Raw genomic sequence first — 24,532 nt, 5'->3', positions numbered from 1 at the left:
GTTATTGCTATCATTATTGTCATTATTATGATCATTGGTGATGATGGTGATAATACTGAATTAATGTTGCTTTGGACTGAATAGAAATTAACACCCTCACTACACACAGTCACAATCATACTTGTATTTTTTTTTTTTACCAACTGTCTTGTCTGCAAGTTTCCTAATCTATCCTGCTCTATTCTGTATGTTGTACATTTCATAATAATAATTTAAAAAACAACAACAACAGAATTTCAGCCTTTATTTAGTTTAGCTGCTCATGGATAAACATATGTTTTCAGCCACTGAAAACACATCTGCTTATCTGTAAGTAGCATCAAGAAATTCTTGATGATGGCTTCTAGACTATAGAAATCATCATCAAGAATTTCTACATTGCATTACAATTTTTTCAACTGGTGCCTGGGTTAACTGCATCACTGGTCATGGCTTGTTATTGGAGGGCACCTGTCCATACACACTTCAGAGGGTGGGGTAGAAATTCTAGGGGTTTTTGTTTGAGTGTGTGCGCTTGGTCAGGTGTGGGTCTAGGGCACACTGGGCCTTGATCCCTTTGGGATATTGTTATTAAGGCTAGATAAGACCATATGTCTGCTTGCTACAACTACTGGACAAGACAGGTTTAAAAAAATAAATATGAAATCAGTCAAAAAATAAAACTGCTGGCCTACAAAGCTGCTGCCTTCATCTGCAAACTGACCTACATGCTGAACCACAAACTCCACCCTCTACTGAGAACTGAAGAAGTCATCACTGTTATTTTTCTACAGCTGATCGCTGAAAACATTCAAACTGACTCATCACGGAGCCTTTTTTCCTTTGAATTCTATAAACCTGCCTGTAAACAGCAGCTGAAACTTCCAGAAGAAGTAGACAAAACACTCAACTTGAAAATTCTAAATAGAAGTAAAAACATGAACACTGTCTTCAATCATCTCTTATATACAGGTTAAAGATAGTCTACAGAGAAAATAATCACTTACACCTGCTTAGACAGATTTAATTTTAACACACACATACTCATAAACACTAACAGGAGGAAAAGTGTTTAACGGTTGGTCCAACACTGGTCATTGGTCGAGCTCTAAGTCCATTACTGTGAACTATGGAGTGGCAGATTTGTGCTGGAACTAAGCTGCACAAAGCTGATGTTAGCCAGGAAAACATTACAAGCTGCTTCCATTACCTTCACATGGAGTTTCACACAGAGTTGATCAGCATCAGTCACAACAAACAGGAAGTTCAGGAAGGTGAGAGTAAACCTTGAGCAGGGCGGAAAACACAGAGAGGCGTCCACAGACCAACATCACAGCAGTGGTGTGTGGCGACTTCTACAGAAAGGCAAGCAGTGATCATGCTCACCCCACCACAGACCAACATCACAGCAGTGGTGTGTGGCGACTTCTACAGAAAGGCAAGCAGTGATCATGCTCACCCCACCCCTAATACGCACCAAAAACCCCTCATCTTCCTTATCATCTCATCTTGCTTCACTATTGAGAAATTTAACAAGATAAACTGGATCCAATTAACCCTTACCTTTTGTACATCTTTTAGTTTTTTTGTTTGTTTTTTTGATTTAGCTATCATTTTGGCTGTGTTATAGCTTGTAGCATGGATGTTTGCAGGAAAATTTCTTTTTTGTCAAATTTTTGGAATTAGAACACAGAAATTATGTGGTTACAGTTCCTCCAAGACAATAAGAACAGTAACAGACTGAACTAAATGAAATAATACAATATAGTAAAGTTATAAAATATAAGCAATAGTTCTAATTTATATAAATAGCTCAGTGGTAAATATCCAGAATCCCACAAAGAGGGTGCAACTACTGCTGTGTGTACTGTGCATTAGATGGAGGAGTTGTACAGGAAGACTTCCTGTGAGTCTTTCCAGCTTCCTGTCATATTCTACTGTAGAATAGCAGCAAAGCTCTGTGCTCCCTTTCTTCCTATTCTCTCCTTTCCTTCCTCCCTCTCTCTGTCTCATCTCCTCATTTTACTTCCTTTTTCCTTTCCTTCTTTAATTGTATGCTTTCTATTTGGACACAATCGTGCATTTGTTCGTTTAGTAAAGTTCATTATCTGTACTTGTAACACTGTTATAAATCTGTAACACTTTGTTCTTCACTTTTTTTTCCAAAATCTTTTAAAATGATAAAATTGAATGAAGTCTGTGGAAACGTCTCCACTTCAGGTTTCGAGGACGCCGTCCAAACCATCGCTGGGCGGAGCCTCATCTCATCATTCTCCATGGAAACTGAGTCATCCATAAGAGATGAAGCTACAGCCTTTAACACAACAAGTAAGAGTATAAAGCAAAAAACAGCTGATTTACTTTATTAAAGTTGTTTCATTCATTAAGACTGAAATTTGGGATTTTTTTGACTTTTAAACTAAATTTGACTCTGTGAACTTTTTGATTTGAAAGAGCAGATGAAAAGTGAAATGTGTAAAAAGCTCTTTAATTTTGCTGTGAAACAAATGTTTAGAATACTGATAAATATGTTTTTATGGTTTGGGCCTTTAATGATAATGTGATGATAAACATGACTCTGAGGAATGATAGGCTCTTCCTTTCTGCTAATAATAATCAATGGCCTGTATTTATATAGCGCTTTACTAGTCCCTAAGGACCCCAAAGCGCTTTACATATCCAGTCATCCACCCATTCACACACTGGTGATGGCAAGCTACATTGTAGCCACAGCCACCCTGGGGCGCACTGACAGAGGCGAGGCTGCCGGACACTGGCGCCACCGGGCCCTCTGACCACCACCAGTAGGCAACGGGTGAAGTGTCTTGCCCAAGGACACAATGACCGAGACTGTCCAAGCTGGGGCTCAAACCGGCAACCTTCCGATTACAAGGCGAACTCCCAACTCTTGAGCCACGTTCGCCCATCAACATCATAATAAGTGTTGCTTTCCTCATTGGGACTTCAAGCAGGACAATAATAAATGGATTTCCTGAACTAAGCTTCCTGCTTTGATGAAAGATAAACACGAAGTTGGATTTGATGTTAAGGAGACTCTGAATGGGCCTTAGGATCTATAATTGTCCTCAGTTTCTTTCAGACAGTCAAATTGTCTTTGTAATGAATATTATACATCTATACTTTGCTGCATCAGCTCACCGATGAGATAGACAGCTGACTTTAAACACACATCCAGTTTGGACAGGTGGCTTACCTGCTGCTTCTAGGCAGGGAGCAACCAGGATACCCAGATGTATCAACTAGAGTCATCTGGGCTGAGCCTTGAAATTACTGAATGAATGTTTTTGATCCTAGCAATTCTATTTATCCCAAGCAGAAACACATATGTATAAAAGAAAATAATACCCCATCATTATTATTGTAGCTGTGGCCTGTGAAGACCATCAATGTTAAAGTCACGGCAGCTTTGTTTGACAGTGTGTAGAACAAACCTGATGACACCTACTCCCAGAAAGCTGCAAGTGAACCAAACACTTCCAATGTCTGAGGTTTTTTTTTTCCAAAGCTGGTGAGAAGCCCCAAAACAGCTGAAACCTTGTGTGCTGATCACAACAACCACAGCAGTGTTTTCTGACTAGATTTTAGACTTTGAAAGAGGAGTGAAAGAAGCCATCTATGTCCACTGTGAGCGACCATCTTTGAACAGAGGCGGTGGTTTACGACACCAACTCTCTGCCATCTATAATCCAGTTTTGAGTTCCCTCCCCAGACGCCTTAATGCCCACCCACATCCTGGGCCATCTGACCTCAGGAATTCGCATGATAAGGTGCGGCCAGGTTTCACAATGAACTCACCCGAAACTCTGGCTGATTGGGACCCACACCCAGTTTTACACCTTGGCTCAGGCGATTAGAGGATCATCAGGGGGTCCTTTTGTCCCTCTGTGGGGGGGTACTCCCACTAGGTTTATATCTGGGACTCTCCACCATTTGACCTTAGAACTGAAGAAGCTTCTCGGGTGAGAGGTGAAACGTCTTCAAGTAACTTAAAGAAGTTCAGACGCTTTTCTTTGCAAGCTCCTTTGACTACGATGACCTGGATGACTGAGAACCTTCACAGACATAGATTTTAGACATGAGTCTGAATTACTAAATTACTGAGCAGCTGAAACAGCCGCATGTATGCAATCAGAGGGAGGAAAAAGTATTTGCTGAAACACACTTTCTTCTCCCCAGAGTGTGCTATGAGCATTAAAGTCTCTACATCCTCTGCGCATCAGAGGGTCCTGCAACGTAATTAATATGCATAATTTTTGTAGACATTTCCCTTGTTGCCAGGTTTCAAAAATGTTTGTTTTGATTTTTGTGAATGAATTGCTTTCATGACTTATCCAGTGATGCTACTGACCAGCCATTCGGTGGCATGCAGTCTGACAATGTCACATTTCAGTACCTTCTCGGTCTTTAAAAAAAAAAAAAAAAAAAAAAAAAAAGTACCTCGCACCAGGTATGTGGAGGGGCATGGTCTGAGGCACACCTGTGAGGGAGGCAGACGCACTTGGACGGACGTCCACAATAATGCCTCACCACCATAAAAAGTCTGAATTAGGTCCTGGGGTGGTTGTTGGTATGTGCCCGGCCGTGAGATGCAGAGCTATAGCAGAGTTTTGTGTAACAGCGACTGCAGTTACTGAAAGTATGCTCAAAAGCAGGAGTATATGGACGGGTCTGTTGTGGATCTTTCACAAGGTACAAGAACCTAATGGAAAACTGTGAAAATTGTGGCGACTGTGCAGAGTCAATCCAACTAGGTAATTGACAAGGGGCTATTAGCGTCAAAATGATTCGGTCTCAGTATTTCATTCTGATGAATCAAATGTGTCAGGGTTTAAGTCAAAGCAATCGAACTAAACTCATGTGATTAAACTGTAAGCTGTTTGAACCTTTTCATCTTTCAGTGAAAACTAGATGGCGTCCCAGGTCTCAGTATGGCCGTCTGTCAAAAAAGCTGAATAAATTCAATTCAAATATAGATCTTTGAATTCATACATAGTGTAAAATGAATCGTCAACACAAAAGTAAGTAAGACCCACTACAGGAATGTTTAGTCAGATCTGGGACTGTACCCTTCAAACCACTCTGTTCTGCTGTTGCTGCAATAGAGACCGCTATAAACTGGTATTTTCAAAAAGCTTGGATTCAAAATCAAACAGCAACATATGATAGAGATTAATGAAATCATCAAAAACAGGAATTACATCAAATATCACTTGGTAAACTCAGTGATCTGTACAGGCAGAAGGTAGCTTAAAAGGCTCTTTAGAGAGGAAACTTTCCTTTATGGGAAAAAAAACATCTGTCATCAATTCCTCTTCATTTTTGATGCAATGTTTTATTACAACCCCCCCACCCCCAAAACACCTAATGTCTATCACCAAATTACACCAGATTCACCACCAGAACTTTGAACTTTGTATCAAACTTGAAAACTATCACAAACTAAACAGATACACAACATATCCAATTCTATACAGGCATATTTATATATTTATATAAATATTATAATAAAGCCGTTACCTACATAGTGTACCAAATTCTACCTTGATATGTCTTTGAGAAAAAGGCAAGACTAGTTTCAATAAGTTAATGCAGTCTTTGCAATGTATTAGATATGTTATTATAATGCATGCCACTTAATACAAACATATTATGGTCAAAACCCCATTAAAAATTACTTAGCCAATACTTTCCCCTTATGTCTGAAACATTTTCAAAAATGATTGAAACAGTAAGAGCACGTGGACAGTGTGGAAAAATCACACTAAGAAAGAGAAATCAAACATTTTCACGAGCTCAGACTTGTTGAAAATGCAGAGGAGCTGGTTGTAAACTAAGCTTCAGGAACAAACATTGTACTAATATTCACTGTAAAGCTTTGAGTTGATAAAGACAGAAAAACAACATAATCGTAGCTTCCATCTTTAAAGGACTGAAGAGGAAAAAGTTTACAAGGAATCATTTAGAACAGTTTAAAACATCAACTGATTGAATCCGTGAATCTGAAAACATGTTTCTGAGTAAAAGAGACAGACATGTACAGACTGAACTATCTGTTCAACAGTCAGAGTGTTTCTCTAACAGGGGGACACTCTTTACACTCAACTTGGCAAAAAGACACTGAAGCACCAGGCCAAACATAAAAACCAGGATAAAGAGGTTCAGTGAATGTGGTGTTGAAGGTGTGGAGGTGGATCAGAGTGTGAGAGGAGACTATGTAGTAGGACAGAGTGCCAGCAGGCCAGTCCACATACACTGCTACTCTGTTAGAGACGGAAGGGGAGGAGGAGATGGACTTTGATTTGTTATTATGCCAGATATGACGAGGACCATCATCAGAGCACCTCAGACTCCAGGACTGCTCATTAAATCCAAACAAACAATCTGTACTGTCTCCTTTCCTTCCAATTCCTCTGTAACTCACTGATATATGAACGTTTCCTCTCCAGTCAACCTCCCAGTAATAGCGACCAGTCAAACCATTTTTACACAGCAACTCTGGGCGGATATCAAATCTGTCTGGATGATCCGGATATGAATGAACTTTGTCCACACCTGTCACCTTCCTGTTGTTTTCAGACAGTTGGAGTTTTCTGTTTACGGTGTTTGTGTCGATTGTGAGTTGACAGGAATCTGATGGAGAGAACAAACACAATCCAGCTGCAGTTATTGATCCATCATCTGTTTATTGATTGACACTTTCATGATGACTTCTGACATCAGAGATGTGAATGAGTGATGTGACAGTTTGAAGAGGTTGAATGTGTACTGCTTTGTTTTCATGAATCACATTAAAAAGACACTTACACTTCCTCAGACCTGGTGTCAACCATTGGACTCCAGCAGGCTCCACCCTGAAAGGAGGAGGGAGGTCAGTCCAGCACAGTCTCTTTCAGCATGGACACATGGACATTACATCACTCTCATCCACGTACTGTTAGACACTGATAGAGGAACAGTCCAATATTTTCACAAATACACTTCAATCCATACCTGGATCAAATTCCTGATGATTTGGACTGATCCTGAATCTTTCAGTGCACCACTGTATTGAATGAAATATGACTGATTCAGACTGTGACCTTCATTATCTTTATATTCCCCTTCTGTTTAGCTGGAAAGGACACCTCCCTGCTCTGATTCATAAACTTTAATCTGATTTAATTTATAGTGTTTAACAGGCCTTTTACAGTTGAGTAACAACGGTCACTACAATGTGTCTGGAAAATACATTCCAATCAAAACGTTAAGACCACTTGAAAAATGGGAAAAAAAGTCTTATTTTGCATGGTTGGATCTCAAGGTTCCAAGCAGAGCTTCAACATAAACATACAACAAGAAGAAATGGGAGTGAAACAAAACAATTTTTGCACGCAATTTATTGAAAGAAAAAAAACCCTGAAATAAGCTGATTTATAGCTGATCAAAAGTTTAGGACCACACCTCCAAAAACCCGTACCCCCCAAAAAGAAATCAAAGTTCCAAACTTGAACTCTGTAATGAGTAGCTCTACTGTTATTGTTGATCACTTCAAAAATTTATTGCGGCATGCTTGAGTTTCCATAAGGTGAGTGGGAACACTTCTTCCAGTGGTGAAGAAGGCCGCACAAAGGGCATCTACTGCCTGGAACTGTTGTCCTTTTTTTTTTTTTTTTTTTTAAATAAACTTCCCTTGCCATCCATCTCGAAAGGTTTTCAGTTGGATTTAGATCAGGGGAATACACAGGGTAGTCCAAAAGAGTGATGCTATTCTTCTGGAAGAAGAACCTTCTCCTGCAGGCATTGTGTACTGTAGCGTTGTCCTGTTGAAAAACCCAGCCGTTAACACACAGACGAGGGCCGTCAGTCATGAGGAATGCTCTCTGCAACATCTGGACATAGCCAGCGGCTGTTTGATGCCCCTGCACCTCCTGAAGCTCCATTGTTTCACTCAAGAAAAAAAAAAAAGCACCTCAGACCATTGGCGCTCCCTCCACTATGGCATGTAGAAAACATCTCAGGTGGGATCTGTTAATCATGCCAGTTACGTTGGAAACCATCAGGTCAAGATAAATTTTTTTCTCATCAGAGAATAAAACTTTTTTCCACCTTTTAATGTCCCATGTTTAGTGCCCGCTTACAAAGTCGAAAGGGTCAGTTCTGGAAACGAGGCCTTTGAATAGGGGTGGGCGGTGTAAACGGTATACGGTTGAAACAATATAAATTTGGGCAACGGTAGAGATTTTGACTATACCGCTCTACCGCGATAGAGCATGTTGATGGCGTCATCAAGCTGCGCCTGTTTTGCTCGAAAGCAATGTAGCGGCTACAAACAACATCATCTGCAAATTATGCCGGGCGACAGTAATCGCAAAGAGACGAAGCACTTTTGGAAAATGAGGAAAGCCGAAACCTAAGCTTCGTCCACTTTCCTACCATTGATTCATTAATGCTGAATTCTCTCGCAGCTGCTCTATTCCCGTGTTGGTGCAGTATATTAATGACTAACCTCGTATTGTGGCTGGATTATCTCAGCTGTTCTCCCGACTGAAGTTTGGTCCGTTTACAGCATCCTGCTATGTGATTGCCCCTAACCACCAGAAACTCTCACTTTAACTTTCATCGAGTGGAAAAAAGTTAGAGCTCATCCTCCAGCTTCACTGTGCTAATGTAATGCTAACATAGCTGTGTAGCTAGCGATCACGTAGCATCATTATATACCAGCTAGCCCAACTTCAGTAACCCTACAAACGTCACTACTGTTTAGTTTTCTGTCTTCATTTATGTTGAAAGTGATAGCAGAGCTGTACGTTTGAATTTTTCAGAAATCTCTCAGTCAGAACATGCAATATCATGTTTAGGTGGAAGCTAGCGAGCTAACTTTCTGCTAACTTCTAACTCTGTCAAATGTAATAAATTCTGTTTTCATGTATGCCTGGATGTTAAACTTAATCGTTACACCTGGTAAAGCAGCAACGCTGATTATTTTATTAAAGATGAAAGAATTTAGACAGTTTTTGACTCTCAGTGATGCTGCAGTGTTTGTTTCACTTTGGGACCTGAAGCAGATGGAGTTTTTCCTGACTACGGTAGCCGTAAATTTTTTCCCCCACTCTGTCTGAAATTTTGTGGGGAGCCACCTGTTCATAGTCAGTTTCTAGTGAAATGATGTTCTTTCCACTTCTAGATTTATGGCCCCAACAGTGCTCCAGCATTTTAGAAATTCTTCTGTAACCAATGCCATCAGTATACTTTCCAACAATAAGATTGTAAAGGTCTTGAGAGAGGTTTTACCCATCATGAAATGTTTCTTTTGTGACACCTTAGTAATGAGATGCCATTTTATAGGCCATTAGTTGGGACTGAACCAGATGATATTAATTTGCATAAAGTGGTAGGACTGCTTTGTTATTATTGATAAATTTAGATTTCAGCTGGTGTCGTAAATTTGCATGTCTTTTTGCACCTTCCTTTCTTCATGCGTTTCATACTTTTTCTTACCCTCTGTAATTTCTCTTATTACATTTCGTCCATATTTACTGGCCTGTAAATAGACATGAAGTCCTAGCCTGATGAGGTAGCTCTTCTGTGTTGTACCATTCATTTAGCCAGAGCAGTTCCATATTTTAATATTTATTTAATTTTGAACTTTGAACGTGTTCAGTTGTTTGTGTAGGTGTATATTAGTATTTACATCATGATTATTAACTCACTGATTACAGATTAAATGACTTGCTAATGTGGAAATCATATCCACCAGAAGAGGCTTATTTTTGTTTGAGCTCTGAGTTTACATAATGCCTAGTATGTACAGAAAACAAAATTACATGGAAGGTGGTTTGACTGCAGTGAACTGCTGGTCTAGATCTTTCTGCTCCCAGTGAAAATTCTTTAATTTCACTCCATGGATTAAAATAACATTAAAAATATTTTAAATTAAAATTAAACTGTTTCCCCACAATGGAACCAGAGGAGGAACCACAGTGAGACAGTAAATAAAGCAAACATAAACCTTCTCAATCATCATGTTTTGATGAGAACAAAAAGTGGGATAACTGTACATAATAATTTAAAAAAATCCTTAGCAGCACCAAAAGTTCTGACTGTGCTAATACTAAGCTTACATACTAAGCTAAGCTTAAAATGTGCCAAGAATGCAGGTAAAGCTGCTATTAATACTAATCATTAACTATATTAAAAGAAGGAAAACTATACAAATGTAACTACATTAAGATCTGTGTAGTATGAAAACTATTGTAGATAGATCTGTGTAAATAAATTAATTTACACAGATCTATCACCCTTTCAAACTGCTCATGAAGCACGTCATGACCTATTTGAAATCTGCATATATCATGTGGCGATGGCGCATTCTGAACCCCTATTTTTCTCTTACTTCTAAAAGGCTCTGGAATTAACAAAAGACAAATACAAATGCTTGAATTTGTTCAAGGAAGCAGGTAGGAACATTTCAACTCATCTATGAAAGTGAAGAATGACAGCTGATTAAAGGACCAGTCATTGCTCTACAGGGTGGGCCATTTATATGGATACACCGTAATAAAATGGGAATGGTTGGTGATATTAAAGTCCTGTTTGTGGCACATTAGTATATATGAGGGGGCAAACTCCTCAAGATGGGTGGTGACTATTTAGAAGTCGGCCATCTTGGATACAACTTTTTTTTTTTTTTAGGAAGAGGGCTATGTGACACATCAAACTTATTGGTAATGTCACAAGAAAAGCAATGGTGTGATTGGTTTCAACATAACTTTATTCTTTCATGAGTTATTTACAACTTTCTCTTTGTTCACAGCCATTGACATGTCGAAGAGGTTAACACGTGAGGACCGGATCGAAATTGTGTTGATATCTGGTGAACGCAGTAACCGGGTCATTGCAGCAGATTTCAATGCAAGACACCCTACGAGACCACCCATCTCCCATGCTACAGTTAGCAAACTGCTTGCTAAGTTTCATGAAACTGGTTAAGTGTTGGATTTGCCAAAATGTGGACGCAAGAAAACTGTCACTAATGAAGAAACATCAGTGGCTGTCCTAGCTTCATTTAGCAAGAACCCACAGCGTAGCACTCGCCGCATGTCACTGGAGAGTAGCATTAGTCGAACATCCCTTTGGCGGATATTAGCTAATCACAAATGGCACCCTTACCAACTCCAGCTACTGGAGCATCTCAACGAAGATGACCCAGATCGGCGCACAGAATTTGCAGAATGGGCAAAACAAAAATTGGAACAGGACCCTCAGTTCACGCAGAAGATTTTGTTCAGTGATGAGGCAAACTTTTATGTGAATGGTGAAGTTAACAAACAAAACCACCGCTATTGGTCCGACACTAACCCACATTGGATGGATCCCTCCAAGACTGTTGGAACAACAAAAGTGATGGTTTGGTGTAATATATGGGGTACAACGATAGTGGGTCCATTCTTCATCAATGGAAACCTCAAGGCCACTGGATATTTGAAATTGCTACATGATGACGTGTTACCCTCTCACTGAAGCTGGCATGTTTCTTGAGTTTTTCCAGCAAGATGGTGCACCACCACATTATGGGTGCCAAGTCAGAGCATTCCTAGATGAACAGTTTTCTGGAAAGTGGATTGGTCGTTGTGGGCTAGTTGAATGGCCCCCAAGGTCTCCCGATCTGACCCCCTTAGACTTTTATCTTTGGGGTCATCTGAAGGCAATTGTCTATGGTGTGAAGATACGAGATGTGCAGCACCTGAAACTACGGATACTGGATGCCTGTGCTGGCATTTCTCCTGCGGTGTTGCTATCAGTGTGTAAAGAGTGGGAGAAGAGGGTTGCATTGACAATCCAACACAATGGGCAGCACACTGAACACATTTTATAAGTGGTCAGAAACTTGTAAATAACTCATGAAATAATAAAGTTACGTTGAAACCAAGCACACCATTGTATTTCTTGTGACATATTGTCACATGGCCCTCTTCCTATTGAAAAAACAAAAGTTGTATCCAAGATGGCCGGCTTCTAAATGGCCACCATGGTCACCACCCATCTTGAGGAGTTTGCCCCCTCACATATACTAATGTGCCACAAACAGGACTTTAATATCACCAACCATTCCCATTTTATTACGGTGTATCCATATAAATGGCCCACCCTGTATATAATATCATTGCTCTAACTAGAAAAACACCGGCAATGCTTAAAAACAGATAAATGATGACGGTCAGCAGACTTCCAAGATAATCAACATGTCATGGACATAACTGTGAAGTAGTTTGGGTCATTTGGGGGTGATTTTCTTCCCTACTAGTGGTGAGAAGACAAACTGCATGATGCCTTTAAAAGATTTAGGCTTTACATTAATGTGTATGAATTGGGTCCTGTTCCAGAAACAGGTTCAGTGAAAACTCACTCATTTTCTTTCGGACTCCTCCAGCTGTTTGACTCTTGCATTCATTTTTTCATTTGTAAAGTCTGTATCAAAGCTGTGTGTCTGTGATTGTTCATGTCACATCTACAAAAAATGTTTCCAGATCTTCCTCCTCTATCAGACATTCTCTCCATACCTGAGAGTGTCCAGTCTCCAGCGTGGATCCTTCAGCCCACTCGACAGCAGCTTCATTCCTGAGTCTCCTGGATGGTTGTAGCTCAGGTCGAGCTCTCTCAGATGGGAGGGGTTGGAGCTGAGAGCTGAAGCTAGTGAAGTACAGCCTTCCTCTGTGATCAGACAGCCTGACACACTACAGACACACAAAGCAGCAAAACGTCTGTAAACACTTCACTGAATAATAACAATTATTATTATTATTATTATTATTATTATTATAACAACAATTATACTTTAATTACTGTTTTTTTTAATACAATAACACGTAGGCTGTGTTGTTAGCCATTAAGGACAAAAAGCAAGGGAATGCTAAGGCAAGGATTAAATGGTGAAGAAAGAATGTTGGAAAGGATTCAGGGGAGGAAATGAGTCAGGCTATGGGTGGTAGGAAAGAGTTACAAGATAACTATAAAAGCACAGCTGATGCTGTGAAGGAAACTCAGAAGAAGGTGGCTGGCGTATCCTCTGGACAGAAGAAATAAGACAAGAAGGCTTTATAATTGGGATGGACCGATCTGATATACAGTATCAGTATCGGTCCGATACTGACCTAAATTATTGGATCGGGGGTCATGGCGTCCACCTGAACGGTAGTGAGACTTCGAGCTCCGACCTCAACGTCCTTTAAGTACGCCTAAACAGCGGTTAAAAGCCAACCTCTTAGCGGCTGCCTCACCGACCTAAGCTTCTGCTTTGATCTAAACAGCCAGGATGCCGACTAAATATAGGTCCAAGCCTAAAACAGCCGGAAAGGATGGATCAGACGACGATCCTAGCAACGAACCTGAAACCGAGAAAATGGAAGGAGCTAGTGCTAGCTCCCAACAGACCGAGGCGAGTGTTTTGGCCGCAATTCAGTCGCTGAAAATTCACTTCACTGCTCAACTGCAAGAAGTTTTAACATCAAACCAAGAAATAAAAGACGTAATTGGAGTGTTTTCAGAGAGGCTCACCTCAGCAGAAACTCGCATCAGTAAAGTTGAAGACGATGTCTCTTCTCTCACAAGTAAAGAGGCTTCCCTTCATAAGAAACTTCAGGAACTCCAGCTAAAGGTGGATGACCTCGAAAATAGAAGCCGAAGATCCAATCTGAGACTCTTTGGATTACCCGAGAATACTGAACAAGGAGAAATTACAATATTCTTGCAAACATGGTTAATGGATGTTTTGGGACGGGACGCACTCCCATCCCCACCTATCATTGAACGAGCACACAGGCTACAAGGCCGAAACACTCCAACTGGCCCACCTCGTGTGATCATCATGAAATTCTTGAATTATCAAGACAAGATGAGGGTGATGAGAGCGGCACGTCTGAAGGGAAAAATAACGCACAACAGATATCACGTTATGTTTTTCCCTGATCTGTCAACGGAGGTCCAGAAACAGCGAAAACAATACAACCAGGTAAAACAACAACTCCGTGAAATGCACATAAACTTCGGACTGATCTTTCCAGCAAAAATGAGGATTTTCCAACATGACAACAGGCTCCTTTTCCACACACCAGCGGAGGTGGAAGATTTCATACGAAAAGTCCGGCAACAAAACGAGGGATAAACTTCACGCCCACTCAGAAACGCTACCATATCAAATACGTGTAACTCTGATGAACAATTCCAAATTGGACATACAATGGCTGCTGGTGTACAGGTATGATATAGATGGCCTTAGATATATTATGTTTAAATCTTTTCATTCATTTACATTGTGTGGCCACTTCTTTAGTTAATATGGTCGGACCTAAGTTTGAAGCTTCAATCATGAGGACGCTTCATCAGCTCCTTTACATGGATCTGATGCATACCCAAGCCGCAATGACTTTGGGGGGGAAGGTTTTGAGACCTACACCCATGGGAGGTCTCTGGGTTGTTGTTTTTTTTTTTTTTTTTTTGTTTATAAGAGATTGTTTTTAAAGTATAGTGCTCTTGAAATAAGAATTTGTGAGCTTCGACAGGAGAGACGAGATGTAGTCAAACCCAGGTCACTAAGGGCACAAACTGTATGAGTAGTTATTCAAATATTGAACTAATTTCCTGGAATGTAAGAGGCCTTAGGAAATATATTAAACTGAAAAGAGTAATGGATAGAATAAAACAATATCACCCAAAGATAGTTTTTATTCAAGAAACACACTTACTCGCGAGTGAAACTGACCGGATAAGGAGGAGATGGCCAGGTCAGGTTTTCTTTAGCCACTTCTCAACATATGCTAGAGGAGTGGCAACACTCATTCATAAATCAGTGCCCATGTGTATGAAAAAAACCATCTTGGACCCTGCAGGGAGATTCATTATTCTACAATGCTCCGTACTGAACCAAGATTTAATATTAGTTAATGTATATGGTCCCAATATTGACGACCCCAGCTTTTATAATAATCTATTCCTCTCTATTGCAGCCCTCCACGGTGAGATTATTATTGGGGGGGACTTTAATTGTACCCTGGAGCCTAGGCTTGATAGATCATCAGGTTTAGACTCCTCCCACCCAAAATCTAGACAAGCCATACAACACTTTATGTCAGAATTGAATCTTAAAGATACAGTGGGGCAAAAAAGTATTTAGTCAGCCACCGATTGTGCAAGTTCCCCCACCTAAAATGATGACAGAGGTCAGTAATTTGCACCAGAGGTACACTTCAACTGTGAGAGACAGAATGTGAAAAAAAAATCCATGAATCCACATGATAGGATTTGTAAAGAATTTATTCGTAAATCAGGGTGGAAAATAAGTATTTGGTCAATAACAAAAATACAACTCAATACTTTGTAACATAACCTTTGTTGGCAATAACAGAGGTCAAACGTTTACTATAGGTCTTTACCAGGTTTGCACACACAGTAGCTGGTATTTTGGCCCATTCCTCCATGCAGATCTTCTCGAGAGCAGTGATGTTTTGGGGCTGTCGCCGAGCAACACGGACTTTCAACTCCCGCCACAGATTTTCTATGGGGTTGAGGTCTGGAGACTGGCTAGGCCACTCCAGGACTTTCAAATGCTTCTTACGGAGCCACTCCTTTGTTGCCCGGGCGGTGTGTTTTGGATCATTGTCATGTTGGAAGACCCAGCCTCGTTTCATCTTCAAAGTTCTCACTGATGGAAGGAGGTTTTGGCTCAAAATCTCACGATACATGGCCCCATTCATTCTGTCCTTAACACGGATCAGTCGTCCTGTCCCCTTGGCAGAAAAACAGCCCCATAGCATGATGTTTCCACCCCCATGCTTCACAGTAGGTATGGTGTTCTTGGGATGCAACTCAGTATTCTTCTTCCTCCAAACACGACGAGTTGAGTTTATACCAAAAAGTTCTACTTTGGTTTCATCTGACCACATGACATTCTCCCAATCCTCTGCTGTATCATCCATGTGCTCTCTGGCAAACTTCAGACGGGCCTGGACATGCACTGGCTTCAGCAGCGGAACACGTCTGGCACTGCGGGATTTGATTCCCTGCCGTTGTAGTGTGTTACTGATGGTGACCTTTGTTACTTTGGTCCCAGCTCTCTGCAGGTCATTCACCAGGTCCCCCCGTGTGGTTCTGGGATCTTTGCTCACCGTTCTCATGATCATTTTGACCCCACAGGATGAGATCTAGCATGGAGCCCCACATCGAGGGAGATTATCAGTGGTCTTGTATGTCTTCCATTTTCTGATGATTGCTCCCACAGTTGATTTTTTCACACCAAGCTGCTTGCCTATTGTAGATTCACTCTTCCCAGTCTGGTGCAGGTCTACAATACTTTTCCTGGTGTCCTTCGAAAGCTCTTTGGTCTTGGCCATGGCGGAGTTTGGAGTCTGACTGTTTGAGGCTGTGGACAGGTGTCTTTTATACAGATGATGAGTTCAAACAGGTGCCATTCATACAGGTAACGAGTGGGGGACAGAAAAGCTTCTTACAGAAGATGTTACAGGTCTGTGAGAGCCAGAGATTTTCCTTGTTTGAGGTGACCAAATACTTATTTTCCACCCTAATTTACGAATAAATTCTTTACAAATCCTGCCATGTGAATTCATGGATTTTTTTTTCACATTCTGTCTCTCACAGTTGAAGTGTACCTCTGGTGCAAATTACTGACCTCTGTCATCATTTTAAGTGGGGGAACTTGCACAATCGGTGGCTGACTAAATACTTTTTTGCCCCACTGTATATGGAGATTAAGAAATCCAACAGGGAGAGAATACTCTTGCTACTCAGCCAGTCATAATAGCCGCAGTCGCATAGATTATTTTCTGATTTCAAACTTTCTTATTTCCAGAATTAACAGCTGTTCATATAAAAGTGTGCTTATATCTGACCACTCATTAACTACGCTTAACTTTTCAGTTACAACAGCTTTTAGACGTAACCCTATTTGGCGTTTAAAACCACACTGGCTGCAAAATCAAAAATTTTTGGAATATGTAGGTAAAAATATTGATGACTATTTTTACTTTAATAAATCCGAAACCACAGCCTCAGTAAGATGGGAAGCCTTTAAGGTTTTTATTCGTGGGCAGATGATAAGCTACACCAAAAGCAAAGCAAATAAAAATTATACTGAGATGTTGGACCTCGAAGGTCAAATAAAAGAAATGGAACTTGAGATAAACCTGAATGACTCTAAAGAAAACCAACAAAAACTTTTAAGATTAAAAGCAAAATATGATAAATTAACTACTGAGAAAGCCTCAGGAGGACTCATTAGACTGAGACAGACCTACTATGACCAAGGGGAAAAGGCAGGAAAACTTTTAGCATGGCGCATAAAAACGCTACTGAACGAACAAACAATAAATGAAATTAGAACTGCAGACGAAAACACCACAGATCCTTATAGAATAAATGAACTCTTTGAACTCTATTACTCACAACTATATACCTCAACAGGAGATACGACTCGAGAATCATTAGAATCCTTCTTTGACTCAATAAGTACCCCTTCACTCCTTGAAGAAGCTCGATGTGAATTAGACTCTCAGTTATCTATGAATGAACTGTCGATCGCAATTGATAAATTAAAAATGGGAAAAACTCCCGGCCCAGATGGAATTCCACTAGACCTTTTCAAAATATTTAAAGACAAATTAATATCCCCTTTGTACGACATGCTGGTGGAAAGTTATGATCTAAAAGAGCTTCCCCCTTCCTTGCGTAATGCACTCATAACGGTATTCCCTAAGCCTGGGAAACCGCCTACAAAATGTGAATCTTATAGACCAATCTCATTAATAAACTCTGACGCCAAGATAATAAGCAAAGTACTGGCAAACAGACTTGAACGGTACCTTCATCTTCTCGTTGATACTGACCAGAATGATTTTGTAAAAGGCCGACAAACGCAGCATGGTATTCGCAGAGTACTGAATGTACTTTACTCAAACTCAGAACATCTAGACATGGCTTTGCTTTCCTTAGACGCAGAAAAAGCTTTTGATAGGATCGAACATAACTATCTCTATAAGGTACTGTCTCAATTCGGCTTTGGCAGTTACTTCATGACCTGGGTCAAAATATTATATAATAAACCTATAGCCTCAGTTAGAACTAACAACATCATATCTAGACCATTCTATCTAGGTAGAGGTACACGTCAAGGCTGTCCCCTTTCGCCTCTTCTCTTCGTCCTAGCAATAGAACCATTGGCTATTGCGATAAGGAACAATCAAAATATCTCTGGTATTAGAACAAATAATATTGAGTTAAAAATTGGATTATTCGCGGATGATATTATTTTAATGCTATCTAAGTTAAAGAGCTCAATTCCCCAGCTACTTAAAACAATTAACTCCTTTGGCAAGATCTCCGGTTATAAAATTAATGAATCCAAATCGGCCATCCTCTTCTTTAATCATTCTGAAAGAACTAAACCACCTATTCAAACAACGTTCCAAATTGCCAGAGACAGTTTTACCTATCTAGGTATAAAAATCACTCCAAAAATTAATGATTTGGTACATGCAAATTACTCTCCTACTATCAACTCTGTTGTTGACTTAATCAATAGATGGTCTATGTTGCCAATCTCGTTGATTGGACGAGTAAATATTCTCAAAATGAACGTCCTTCCAAAATTTCTATATCTCTTCCAAGTCATTCCTCTCAGCCCTCCAGATGACTTCTTCACAAAGGCAAAAACAATATTCATTAAATTCATTTGGAATAACAGACGAGCCAGACTGCGTCTTTCGCTACTATATCTTCCGTATGATAGGGGAGGTCTTTGTGTTCCAAACCTCAAACGGTACTACTGGGCTGCACAGCTCTCCGCGGCCTCATGCTGGTTTTCAACAACAACCCTACCCTGGGTAAATTTAGAAAGGACAAGTACTACCCCCTTACCACTCAGCACGTACTTGTACTCTGCAAAGTATAAAGATCTGATGAAAGATACATCAAACCTCTTCGTTAAAAATACCATTCGTGTGTGGTTCGACGCACTCAAGTTTAAAAATGAAATGCCAGCACTATCCCAATTCTCACCTATCTGGGGCAATAGGGCCTTTAAACCCGGTTGGAAAGATTTGGGCTTTAAAATGTGGGCCGACAGAGGCCTGTGTAAAGTTGCAGACCTATTTGACAAGGATACCTTACTATGTTTCAATGGCTTGACACAGAAATTTGACATCCCAACCAAACATTTCTTTAAATTTCTCCAAATTAGAAGCTTCATTTCAAAAACCCAAAAATCCCCAACATTGCCCACTCTAAACTCATTAGAGGATATAGCAATAAACCATCAGCTGAAGAAGGGTTTAATATCTCGCTTCTACAGTAACCTCAGAGAGGGCTCTCAAACATCCTCAGAAAAAGAAAGACTTGCATGGTGTCAAGACTTAGAGTGCAGAATAACTACAGAGGAATGGCAAAAAGCTTGCTTGAAAGCCCAAACACAATCTATAAACACTCAATTTAAACTAATCCAGTACAAATGGTTAATGAGAACATATATTACCCCAACATTATTAAACAAATTTGACCCCCAAACTCCGGACATATGTGTTAAATGTGGGGAAAAAGGCACACTGATGCACTGCCTGTGGGAATGCTCAGAAATCCAAAAGTTTTGGAAAGAAGTTTTAGAAGTAATTGCACATATCACAAGTGTCAAATTGAATCTATGCCCTAAACTATGCATCCTAGGAATTTTCCCCGCCGAAATCCAGCTGAGAAAAGTTAACCAAAAAACCACAATCTTCTGCCTGCTACAGGCGAAATACAGCATAGCCAAATCATGGAGATCCACTAGTAGACCACACTTGAGAACTTGGTTATCGACATTGTCAAAATCCCTTGCTTTGGAGAAACTCACGTCCATGATAAAGAGTAAACATGCTTCCTTTAAAAAAATGTGGGGAAATTTGTTATTTTTGGAAAGTGAGGAAATGATCGATAATGAACAGAAATGATTCTATCCAGTTAACCCGTATGGGAGAAGTAGTGCTGCAGCTGTTAAAGAGAACCTGGGGACCCTGCGAGTGCTGGACTGCTAAATAGAAGGACAGGAGAAGGGTTGTGAAATTAAATGGACTGGAACTGAAGAGGACGTAGCTTATCATCGCAACCACTAATTTGGATGCCTCTCTAACTAACTTGACACCCATGGACTAAACTTCAGCCCGAAGCCCTGGAACAATGCACTTAAACCTAATGGCTCACTATGCTATAACTCGTTGTTTTTTTTTCCCTGGAGCACTATCTGTCAACCTTTGTTTTTTTTGGGTTTTTTTTTTTCCTTTGGGGGGGGGGGGGGGGGGGGGGGGTATTTTGGTTTGCATACATTTTTTTTTGTAATAATATCTGAATGATTTTCATGGGAGACTATATATATATAACTATATCTATGTGTCCTCTGGACTTTGTTTATTTGCGATGTACATGCATTGCTGTTGTACACTCAAGTTTTTTTGCTTTTTTTTTTTTTGCTTTTTTTTGTTTTTTGTTGATGAAAAGGCAATAAATAAATCTTTATAAAAAAACAAAAACAAAATATTTTCCTAAATTATTGGATCGGATATGGGTGAGAAATAAAAAATGTAACCCAATCCATTAAATATCACAAAAGCACCTCACAAAACTTGCCACATGGCATAGCCCAGGCAGTGACCTTAGCACGTCGGAGCAGTATTTGTCACATGATAGAGCAGCTGTTGCGTGCGAGACCTGTTGGCGGTGTGGCGTTACTTCACAATGAAAGCATTTGCAACCTCGCTACATGCTTTCAAACCGGCATTTCAGAAAGCTATCCCAGAGAAGCAAGTGTGTAAGTTCATCTCTGAATGTTTGTGAAGCATTCCCACGTTAAGCTTAACAACTGATATGTGGAGCAGAGACATCTGTGCGTTGTGATTGTTAAGTCTGACTATACAATGGTTAGAGTCAAGTTTTACTTTGAAAAGAACAGAGTTGCAGGTTAAACAGATTCTTGGTTTGAGAAAAAAAAAAAAAAAAACTATGAAAAACACTTTTTCCCCCCCCCCATACTTGTGTTAAGTTTTGTATCGAAATTATATAAAATTCAACTTAAGGTTAAATGTGATAGAAGCAGCTTACACTGACATTCATCTTGATAAAAGATGTCATGAAGCTGTGTTTGCATTGATTTGTACTGCTTTACACTCTGGATGTCTATTTATGTTAAACTTTAAGTATAAAAGGGTCCATTCTACAACTTGGGTTTTTTTTTAAGTTGTGAATTATAAACATTATTTTGTGCTGATATTGCACTTCTTTTTTTCAGAACTCTTTCTTTCAGAAGAGTTTTAGAAATCTGCATAAAACATGCATTTTAAAATACGTTTTGAATATTACTTTAAATACTTAAGATTTAAAGTTCTGCTAAAGGATTAAATAAAAAGATCAGTATTGCTGAACTGAACAGTATAAATGCACCTTAGAACACACATGCATCAACACTACATATGAGCGGGCGGAGGGAGGTTTGGAGTCTTCACACACCCCTATTCTCTGCTGCCTGTTGGAGCGGGGAGGCTAGGAGGAGTTGGCCATCCGATTAGGGTCTGGAATGTGGGGCTTCCCTGCTGCTCCAGTCTGCTTCTCTTCACCCCAGGGAAAAGGGTAACACTATCTGGGTCTGGGTGCAGTTTCCCCCCTCCAGGGGCAAGGGTACCTAGACCTGGGGTATAGAGTACGCTTGGGGAGTGTGATTGTGTGTACAGTGTCTCTTTATGTCTGTCTCCACGTTGGGTGAGTGTTGAGTAATTGCATATGAGAGAATGAGGGTGGGAATGGATGTCTGTATCTGTGTGTGCCTGTATGTCTGTGTCTAAACAGTATGTCAGGTTGGGTATCAGACGCCACCTCTCTAGGGACATCTCAGGCCCTCCAAGGTATGGAGGCCTATCTTCGCCACCACTTCCCCTGCCAGTAGGCAGACGCCCTCAGACATTGGTGCGTTGGTGGTTCTTTGTGTCTGGGGTGGGCGTCCAGGTACACACCAGCTCACTCCTTGGTGGCTGCTTGTCGGGGCCTTCGGGGGTGGGGTGCCCTCAGCCTGGGGCTCGGTCACTCTGGCCCAGCTGGCTGCCGGCGGAGCTCACGGGCACGTCACTGCAACCCCCCCTGGCTTCTGCTCCGCGGCTGCTGAGTGACCCCTCATCTGGGGCTCTCCTCAGCTCTTTCTGGGATAGTGACACGGCTGCCCCTCTGTTGGTCTTCCTTGGTCTCTTGTGTTCTGAGGGCCTTTGGATGTCTGGAGTTTTGATCTCCTCCATACCTGCTTCATGCCCTGGAGGACGGGTCTGTGGCTCCCCACACCCTCTAGCAGATCATTACATGAAGGAACCTTTTAAATACAAGCACGCTCATGTTCACAGGTGTACACACGGGTGCTCACACACACAAACTACACCCTTTTTGGCTCCTACCTCAAAGCACACTGTGCGCTGTCGATCTTATGTGCTGCACAATAATGTTTAATATTTAGTATATGCTGTGATATTCCCATAGATCATCGTGATGTTGTTTATTATGTTGCTCTTTTTTTTTTTTCCTTCTGCTCGTTTTCTCTTTTTTTCTTAATTAACAGGCGATCAAGGTGATCAATATATGTATTTTTTGTCTGCTTATTTTGTTTGTTTTTTGCCCTTTATCCCCGTCCTTCAAAAAAAAGTATTGCTGAACTGCGAAATATTTTGGGTGCAGTGTATTTTTTGCATACGAGTGTAATAGAATAGCTTTAGTGTTTTGTCTTTTTAAATTTGGGTATGAACCTATACAAAATGCAGCAAGATATAAAAAAAAAAAAAAAAAACAGTTTTATTGATTGTAAAATAGACTATATCGGATTCATATCGGTATCGGCAGATAGACAAATTTATGATATCGGTCTTGTATCGGACATAAAAAATTGGTATCGTGCCATCTCTACTTTATAATGGAATTACAATATACACACAAATATTGAAAGAAAGAGGTTAACAAAGGAAAAGGGGGCTAGTTATAGAAATTAAGAAAGACAAAGGTATAGGAAGGTGTATAGCAAAAGAAAAATAGCAAAAGCAAAGGAAAAGACGTGTATGTGTGAGGAAGGATGAAAAAAAGATTTGTATCTTGATCTAGTTTAGAATCAGGTAGTGCAGAGGATTAGTAAGGTAGAAGTGATGGCAGCTAGAAAGAGGATTAAAGGCAGTCCAGATGACATACTCGTATCAGTATGGCGATATCTAGGAGACAGAGCAGTGAACTTTCTGACCAGACTATTTAAAACAATCTTACAGGGTTAGAGGTTGCTTGTTGAATGGAGTAGTATTATACTGTACTATACTGAGTTGCAGGGGTCTTTATCTTTCAATCTAAGGTACCCTACCAGAAGTCTGGTAGCTTGAGTGTCCTGCACAGCATCTTTGCTGTTCCTAGAACTGTGCTTTTCTGGACAGAGATCTCGGATGTTGTTCCTGGGATCTGCTGAAGCCAGCCGCCTAGCTTGCGAGTCACTTCATCAATTGCATTGAATACAACTGGGACCCCTGTTACCTTCACCCTACACATCTTCTCGAGCTCTTCTCCGAGCCCTTAGTATTTCACTAACATCTTATGTTCCTTCTTCCTGATGTTGCTGTCAGTATTGCTATGTCTATCACAAGCTATCCTCTATCCTCTGCTTGTCTACCACTACTATGTCTGGTTGGTTAGACATTACCATTTTTTCCGTCTGTATCTGGAAGTCCCGTTTTGATCTCACGACTTCCAAGCCATACTCAGCACAGATGTTTCTGTATACTATGCCGGCAACTTGGTTATAGCGTTCCATGTCTGCCTTGCCTGCTAGCATCTTGCACCCAGCTGTTATGCGGTGGATAGTCTTAGGGACTTTTTTAAACAGCCTGCACTGGGGGTCTTGTCTGGTGCGGATAGACCCCAGCCTCTATGGATTGTTCTGAGAGCTTGTTTTGTGCTGCCATGATTAGTACTTCCGTGCTGTCTTTCAATCCAGCCACTAATAGAATTTCTGGATGTCAGCCTATTCCTCATCTGCCGGTGATACATACAGTGCCTGTCCTTCAATGAGTGCTCCTCCTCTTGCTCCTCTTCCTTCTTGGGTTTTTGCTGCCTGAGGTATTCACTGAGCATGCAGTTGGTTGGGGCCATCTTCCTGATGTATTCATGGATGTTCACTGTCTCATCCTAGACTGTGGTGCTGACACTCACTAGTCCCCGGCCTCCCGGGTTCTGCTTAGCATACACCCCTCAGGGTGCTGGACTTGGGGTGAAACCCTCCATGCATGGTTGATGGAGCTTCCTTGTCTTGATGTCAGTGGCTTCTATCTCCCTCCTTTGGCCAGCTTATTATCCTAGCAGGATACCTGATCACGATAGCCTGAATCTTGTTCTTACCGTTCAGCTGGCTCCTCAAGACTTGCCTGACCCTCTGCAGGTACTTGGTCACTGCAGCTTTCCTAGCAGCCTCTTTGTAGTTCCCATTTGCCTATGGGATTCACAGGTACATGTA

General features: G+C 40.8%; 1 protein-coding gene across 1 annotated transcript in view; it reads right to left on the bottom strand.

Moving 5' to 3' along the window:
- Positions 1–5,108: 5,108 nt before the first annotated feature.
- The window catches only part of LOC146641556 (NLR family CARD domain-containing protein 3-like), a 45,565-nt gene continuing 26,141 nt past the window's right edge, over positions 5,109–24,532 (bottom strand). The window contains exons 8-10 of the mRNA XM_085399546.1: positions 12,540–12,713; positions 6,805–6,851; positions 5,109–6,630 (exon numbers count right to left, since the gene is read on the bottom strand). Coding sequence (XP_085255672.1) covers positions 6,062–6,630; positions 6,805–6,851; positions 12,540–12,713 — 790 coding nt within the window. The 3' untranslated portion in view covers positions 5,109–6,061. The remainder of the gene's footprint in view (positions 6,631–6,804; positions 6,852–12,539; positions 12,714–24,532) is intronic.

The sequence above is a fragment of the Rhamphochromis longiceps genome, linkage group LG23 (assembly GCF_057381845.1).
Source record: "Rhamphochromis longiceps isolate RC_006_pf linkage group LG23, R_longiceps_female_GT1.1, whole genome shotgun sequence".
NCBI classification, from domain to species: domain Eukaryota; kingdom Metazoa; phylum Chordata; class Actinopteri; order Cichliformes; family Cichlidae; genus Rhamphochromis; species Rhamphochromis longiceps.
This window is presented reverse-complemented; position numbering and strand designations above follow the sequence as displayed.